This window comes from Dipodomys spectabilis, unplaced genomic scaffold (genome assembly GCF_019054845.1).
Source record: "Dipodomys spectabilis isolate Male_0828 unplaced genomic scaffold, ASM1905484v1 ptg000210l, whole genome shotgun sequence".
NCBI classification, from domain to species: Eukaryota; Metazoa; Chordata; class Mammalia; order Rodentia; family Heteromyidae; genus Dipodomys; species Dipodomys spectabilis.
In genome coordinates, this window is record NW_024870887.1 from 3,071,369 (window position 1) to 3,078,760 (window position 7,392).

The 7,392-nt window shown below is 54.0% G+C and overlaps 1 protein-coding gene across 1 annotated transcript in view; it reads left to right on the forward strand.

The window, feature by feature from the left end:
- Kcnk3 (potassium two pore domain channel subfamily K member 3) overlaps nucleotides 1–6,801 on the forward strand; it is a 39,027-nt gene extending 32,226 nt beyond the window's left edge. The window contains exon 2 of the mRNA XM_042696707.1: nucleotides 5,798–6,801. Coding sequence (XP_042552641.1) covers nucleotides 5,798–6,783 — 986 coding nt within the window. The 3' untranslated portion in view covers nucleotides 6,784–6,801. The remainder of the gene's footprint in view (nucleotides 1–5,797) is intronic.
- The last annotated feature ends 591 nt before the right edge of the window (nucleotides 6,802–7,392 follow it).

Below are 7,392 nucleotides of genomic sequence, written 5' to 3' on the forward strand. Positions count from 1 at the left end.
GAAACAAACATCATTATCTCCATTTTAAAGATGTGGAGGGCTGGGAATGTGGCTTAGTGCTAGAGTGCCTGCCTAGCATGCATGAAGCCCTGGATTCAATTCCTTAGTACCACATACACAGAAAAAGCCAGAAGTGGTGCTGTATCTCAAGTGGTAGAGTACTAGCCTTCATCAAAAGAAGCTCAAGGATAGTGTCCAGGCCCTGAGTTCAAGCCCCAGGACTGGCGAAAGGAAGAAAGGAAGGAAGGGAGAGAAAGAAAGAAAGAAAGAAAGAAAGAAAGAAAGAAAGAAAGAAAGAAAGAAAGAAAGAAAGAAAGAAAGAAAGAAAGAAAGAAAGAAAGAAGGAAAGGAAGGAAGGAAGGAAGGAAGGAAGGAAGAAGGAAAGAAAGAAGGAAAGAAAGAAAGAAAGAAGGAAAGAAAGAAGGAAAGAGGAAACAGGCAGGGGATTAAGTAACCAAGGGTAAAAGCTGTTTGGCTCCAAAGACTGTGTGCTTATCTACTCCACTAAAACACATAGGTCTACTACTTGCTTTCAGTATTTGAACACATAAAGATAACTTCAGCCTCACAGAATCAATTATATTATGTTAAGCAGACATTCTGATCAACAGATGTGCTAATTAATTTTGATGAGGAAATTAATTAGTTATGGCTTTAACAATAATCTATCCATTGCCTGGATAGTAAATACACTGTATTAATCAATGTATCATGTTGCATAAATGAACTCTTTCAAAATGGTGGGTGATCAGAGAAGATTATATCAGGCATTCACAGCAGTGAGAAAAGGTAGGGAGCAGAGCACATGGCTCACACCTATAATCCCAGATATGCAGGAAACAGAAATCAGAAGGATTGCACTTTGAGTCCATCCCAGGCAAAAATTTCTTGAGACCCCTTCTCAACAAATAAAAGGCTGGGTGCAATAATGCACACTTGTCATCCAACCCATATGTAAAGTATAAATAGGAACACAGTCCAGGTCAGCTTAAGCAAAAATGTAAGATCCTATAGGGGAAATAACAAAAGCAAAAAAGGTATGGTTCAAGTAGTAAACCAGCTAGCAAGCACAAGGCCAGAGCTCAAACCTACTACCACACAAAACAAATGCACAGTGGGGTGGGGCAGGGGAGAGGGGAGAGGGAGAATCTTATTTTGACCTGTCTGCCCATGTCACTGACATAGAGAACTGAGGCCCAAGAAGGAAAGGGACTGGTTGAGACAGAAAGCTGGTCTCAGCCAAGATCACAGCAGACCCTTAGCCCCATGCACTCTCCTCTACCCAAGGCTTTGGCCAGTGGCCCAGCCTCATGGCCAGCTATGCTAAGAGTAGGAGGTCAGGCTGGCAGGCTAGAGGCACTTGAGACCAATGCGGGGCAGGCAGCTGAGTCCAGGCCAGCCAAGGCCATTACCAAGGGCTCAGTGACTAGTTATACTCTGACTAGAAGGAAACAGGCCACAGGAAGAGACAGACCAGTTAGAGGGAGGACCAAAACTGACCCCTCCAGACTCTGAATGTCCTAAAGGGAAGAGTTCCAGCCAGTGTCTGAGCTCCTTGGCAGTGACAGGCAGAAAAGGAAAGAATGGAAGCCTGGAGCTTCCCATCCCATCTCTTAGTTTCTTGCTACCCTAAAACAATTATACTAACAATATTTATGCCTAGCCACATAATTTTTATGTCCAGCTATCTGGCTTCTTCAAGTATATTCTGAGCCTCCAGCTAGTTCCAAAACCCTCTGAGTTAAGTTACTCCCAGGTAGGAACTGCTGGTTGTGATTGAGTGTCACACATGGACAGGTATAGCAGTAGACAAAGCATTTGTTTTAGAATCTATTTGGGGCTACTGCTCTGTCTTCTATTCCCCAGCTGTATGGCCCTGAGCAGGCTGCTTTCCCTTTCTGGTCCTCTGTTTCCTCATCTGTATAAGGACTGGATCACTGGGAACCTTTGAATCTCTAGTGGATTCAGGAGAGCGAGTCCAAGAGAGAAAGGAAGCAAGAACAATCCCAGTGAGCTTTCCTTAAGAGTCACTTTAATTGGGCAGCTCTAAGAGGCAACAGCTAGTATCTCATGATCAAGACACAAGCTCTAGTGGGGACTAGGAGAAGATCCCCAGAAAATCAGTCCAGAATGCAGCCCCCTTTTGTGTGTCACCATCCATGAGGACAGATGGAGATCCTCACACAGACACTTCCAGGGTTGGACAAATAGAGCAACACCTTTTGCCCTCTCTCTCACAAAGCCCCACGCCTTACACAGATGGGGACCAGGCGGGCAACAGCCTGCTGCAGGCAGACAAGGCTTGCCAAACTCCCAGTGACTTCCCAGAAGCCTGGGGCCCCTGGGACTGGCTCCACCCTGGCTGGCTGTCCTCCAAGCGGGCATCACGTCAGCAGGTCCTCATGGCTCCCTTGCCCTCTCACCCAGTGACAACAGGACTGAGAGGTGGACACTCTTACCCTGGCCCTGTGCTGGAGAAGCCTCTATCTCCTGGGCATCACTCTGTGCCTTGATGCCTCATCTTCTGCTCAGAGCAACCCTCTTCCCTGGCCTCAGTTTCCCTTTCTGGGGTGATCCGTTGTCTCTGGTATACTGGCATGGATGCTGGATCACAAAGGCCTGATGGCTATGAGTAACTCACCAGTCCGCTCCAGGTTTCCTGAGTACGGCTATAGAGGGAGGTGCTCACAACGGTGACCTTGCAAGAAGGTTTTGAGGATTAAATGAAAACGTGTCTGAAGGGTCAGAACTTCTGATGAGTAGGTCCTGGCATGTGGCGGGGAGTGAGAACGAGCCTGGGGATCTGTTCCAGAAGGTTAGATGTGTGCAGGCCTGACTGTGGCTGGGGCAAGCTGATGCTCTGCCCTGGTAGGAGCCTTTGGTCAGGTCTGGATGAGTCACTTGCTCTGAGAGTCAAGTTCAGTGGGACAGGGAGGAGGAGGGTGGCCACTTGGGGCTGAAGCTGGGCTTTGAGGCACCTGGGCCAGGATGGAGGGGATGGGAGTGGGGGGAAGTGGCAGCATGTCTGGGTGTGTGGTGAAGAGCCAGGTGGCTGCTGAGGGTATGGTACAAGCCAGACAAGGATGGCGGACTAGAATCACACCAGGAAGGGCCCAGGCACTTTTAATGCTGCTTGCACAGGCAGAAGCTCCAGGCAGTGGGCAGTGGGTTTTCCTGAGAGATGTGAGTCTTGGAGAAGTCACAAGCCATGGCAGAGCACAAGAAAAGTTGGTCAAATGGTGGGGTTGGTGCTAGAGAAGTGGGGGGCCCCTGAGCTGTGGCTTCCTGGCCCCACACATGGCCCTACTCCCTGGACAGCACTCCAGGGGCTTTCCCTATAAGGTTTCATCATCACTGCTTCTGCCACTCACTCCATGGACTACAAAGAACTTTTACATCCAGCTGTCTCTCCTTCCCCTAACCCTAGGCCCTCTACTGGGCAGGCAGGGCAGGGACTGTGAGCTTCAGCTCCCCCACCTCTAGTGTGGACAAAGCAAGTGAACCCAAAGTGTGCTGAAGGTCACACACTGGAGGCCTGGCCCACGCTCCTCACTCCCTATGGTGCCCTGTCCTCAATGCTGTGCCCCCTACACACTGTGCAGTGCCACCTTTGGGGACAGGGCAGGGTGGGATAAGAACCAGGCCTGGCTGGGGACCTGCCCAGCTGTCGAGGTGAGTTGTGGTCTGGCTGGCAGGCTGAGCTGGCGGGCACAATCTGTTCTCACCCTGTTGGACTGTGGATGGCCCAGGCACCGTGGCTCAACAGCTCAGCTGCACCAGCCCCTGGCAAAGGGGAAAGTCACTGGCTGGATGCCACAGGGGGAGAGGGGGCAGGGGAGTCCATTCTACGCACAGCCCTGAAGCCTCCTCACCCTGAACAGCTGTCGCCGGATGTCCCTGAGCTTGAAGATTCAGATAGCATAGGCTGGCACACATACCAGCTTTACTGGAACTCAGCCGCCCCCAAGCCCCGTGCTCTCTTGGAAACGTGAGAGTAATCTGGCACTTTGTTCATTATTAATCAGTCAGCCATTATTGGGCACTTGATAGGTACCAGGCTCCAGGCTAAGTGTATAGCATACATTATCTTATTTATTCCTCCCAAAGCCCTGTGAGGCAAGTGACTTACTAGCACCATTTTACAGATGGGGAAACTAAGACTCAGATTACAGGGGGGTTGGGAGTACAGCCAGACATGCCCTAAGCATGCACTACTCATCCATGGTACAGACAGGGTTTGAATCAGATCCTACATAGAGGACACAGTATTCAGGCCTGCAATTAAATCCCTGCCCCCAGAGAAGCACAAGCAGTGGAGAACGTTCCCCCTCAAAGGAAGTGGTTAGTTGTGTGCAGTTGGAAGACCATGGAATTCAAGGCTGAACATGTTCAGTGCCACACAAAGGCAGAGATCACTTTCAACTGTGAGGAATCCAGGAAGACTGCATGGAAGAAGAGGCAAATTTTGTAAGGCTTAGAAAAGAAGAAAACATGACAAGGCTGCCAACATTATTCCATTATCATAATTCTCTTAAGAAAACCTGAGATATTTATTCCCAACAGTCTGGTGAAACAAACAGGACCAGAGCAGTAGCCCTCATTTTATAAATGAAAAACATGATCCAAGGGTGAATAATTTGCCCAAGGTCGCAAGGCTACTAGTGACAGGGCCAGAACTTGTGCCCAGGGCTTCTGAGTTCCCATCCAGGGTCATTTTCCCTAGCCAACAGAACTCAAGGCCATTTGATGGTTGTTTCAAAGAGAGGTTTGCTCAGCTTCAGTCCTGGCTCAATGAAGACTGGAAGGGAGGGGGACACAGAGTTTAGTTATCAGTGGGAACGCACCTGGAGAAACACCTGGTGGGGGGGGGTGCTGCTTTGCTAAGGGTAATGTCTTATCCCCATGAGGACACAGCCTACTTGGGCCAAGCCTAGAGGAAGATGCTAAGGACCCAGTTCCTTATTGGGAGCTAAAGGCGACTCTAGAGAGTCTCATCCAACTGGGAGGGGCCCTGTGGCCAGCCATGTCTGTTTCCCTCCCTGCACACTGAATCACAGGATGTCAGAAATCTCTCAGTCCAACCACCTTCCCTCACAGCCAACATAACTAAAGCCCAGAGAGGCCAGGGAGCCCAGGGCTCAACTGACATGTGCTTCCAGCTACCTCTGGATAAGATTCCCAGAAGCAGCCAAAGCCAGCTCCTTTGTAGGTAGTATATGAAACACCTCATAAACACTTTTTTGCAGTCAAGCAAATTCAAGGTCAACCTGGATTGCTCTGCTCCCAAATAGTTTGACCTTGAAAGAGTTGATAAGCCATGCTTCACCCTTCCTCCCAGCCCTCTGGAACTGTCACACATGAAGACACAAATAAAGGGGCTAGCCCAGTGTATGGGACATTGGTGGAGCCTGTGTGTGTGGAATGGCAGGCCCAAAGCCTGCAGATAGATAGTAGGGACAGGAAGAAGAGTTGGAGGGGGAAGGGAAGGAGGAGGTGGAAGGGAGGGAAGGAGGGAGAATTGGAGGGGGAAGAGGAGGGAGAGGAAGAGGGAGAAGTGGAGGAGGAGGGGAAGAAAAAGTGGAGGGGGAGGAGAGAAGAAGAAAAAGGAGGGGGGAGGAGGGGGTGGAGAGGAGGGCAAGGAGGGGAAGAGGGAGATGTGGAGCAGCAGGGAGGAGAGAAGGCAAGGAGGGAGAGGGGGAGGGGAGGAGAGAGAAGCGGAGGAAGAGGGAGAGAAGGAAGGTCTGGGCAAGGCCAGCCCCACAGCTCGTGTTTTCTCTCCTCTCCCCCACGGCCCCAGGCTACGGCCACGCGGCGCCCAGCACGGATGGCGGCAAGGTGTTCTGCATGTTCTACGCGCTGCTGGGCATCCCGCTCACCCTGGTCATGTTCCAGAGCCTGGGCGAGCGCATCAACACCTTCGTGAGGTACCTGCTGCACCGCGCCAAGAAGGGCCTGGGCATGCGGCGCGCCGACGTGTCCATGGCCAACATGGTGCTCATCGGCTTCTTCTCGTGCGTGAGCACGCTGTGCGTGGGGGCCGCCGCCTTCTCCTACTACGAGCGCTGGACCTTCTTCCAGGCCTACTACTACTGCTTCATCACGCTCACCACCATCGGCTTCGGCGACTACGTGGCGCTGCAGAAGGACCAGGCGCTGCAGACGCAGCCGCAGTACGTGGCCTTCAGCTTCGTCTACATCCTCACGGGGCTCACGGTCATCGGCGCCTTCCTCAATCTCGTGGTGCTGCGCTTCATGACCATGAACGCCGAGGACGAGAAGCGGGACGCCGAGCACCGCGCGCTGCTCACGCACAACGGGCAGGCGGGCGGCACGGGCGGCGGCGCGGGCGGCCTGGGCTGCCTGAGCGCGCGCCTCGACGGCGGCAGCGGCGGCGGCGGCGGCATTGCGCATGCGCACCACTCCGTGTCTCCCATGGCGGCCCCGGGCGGCCTCGGGGTACGCGGCGGCTCCGGCGCCGGCGGTTTCCGCAACGTCTACACCGAGGTGCTGCACTTCCAGTCCATGTGCTCGTGCCTCTGGTACAAGAGCCGCGAGAAGCTGCAGTACTCCATCCCCATGATCATCCCGCGGGACCTGTCCACGTCCGACACGTGCGTGGAGCAGAGCCACTCGTCGGCGGGCGGGGGCGGCCGCTACAGCGACACGCCCTCGCACCGCTGCCTGTGCAGCGGGACGCAGCGCTCCGCCATCAGCTCCGTGTCCACCGGCCTGCACAGCCTCACCACCTTCCGCGGCCTCATGAAGCGCAGGAGCTCCGTGTGAAACACAGCCCGCCAGGTCCCTCCATAGCGAGCGCTATGGAGCCCGGAGCCAGAGAGCAGGAGCACGGGCAGGGCACGGGGTGGAGGGGGGGATTCCTGCCCGACCCACCAGGAGGAGCGGCCGGGGGGGGGGGGCGCTCAGGAGGGAGGCCACCCCCACCCGACGCCTTTCGCCCAGCGGGACGCCCCGTCCCCAGCCCTCCCACCCCTCACCCCCAGCCCCTATCTCCGACTGTGCCTGCTCGCACCAGCCAGCAGGAAGGCTGGGCTCTGAGGACCCCTAGAGCCCCCATACGAGCCCTGCAAATGTGAAACTTGATGAGGGTGGGAGGGTCGTGGAGGGAAGGCAGCCGCCCTGGAGCCTCCCATCCCTTTGGAAATCTAAGATGCTCCTAAGTCCTCCGAGGCCCAGCTGGTACCCAGTCCTCCCCGCCCCCCACTTCCTGAGGGGACTTCTGTTCCATGTACGTTTGCATCTCTATTTATACCTCTGTCCGGCCAGGTCTCCCACCTCCCCTTGGTTCCAGAAACCAAGGTGTCTTTGTCCAGGTCACCCACACACAAACCTCCCACTCAGTCCCTGTCCCTCCCAGCCTCCCATTTCCTTCTG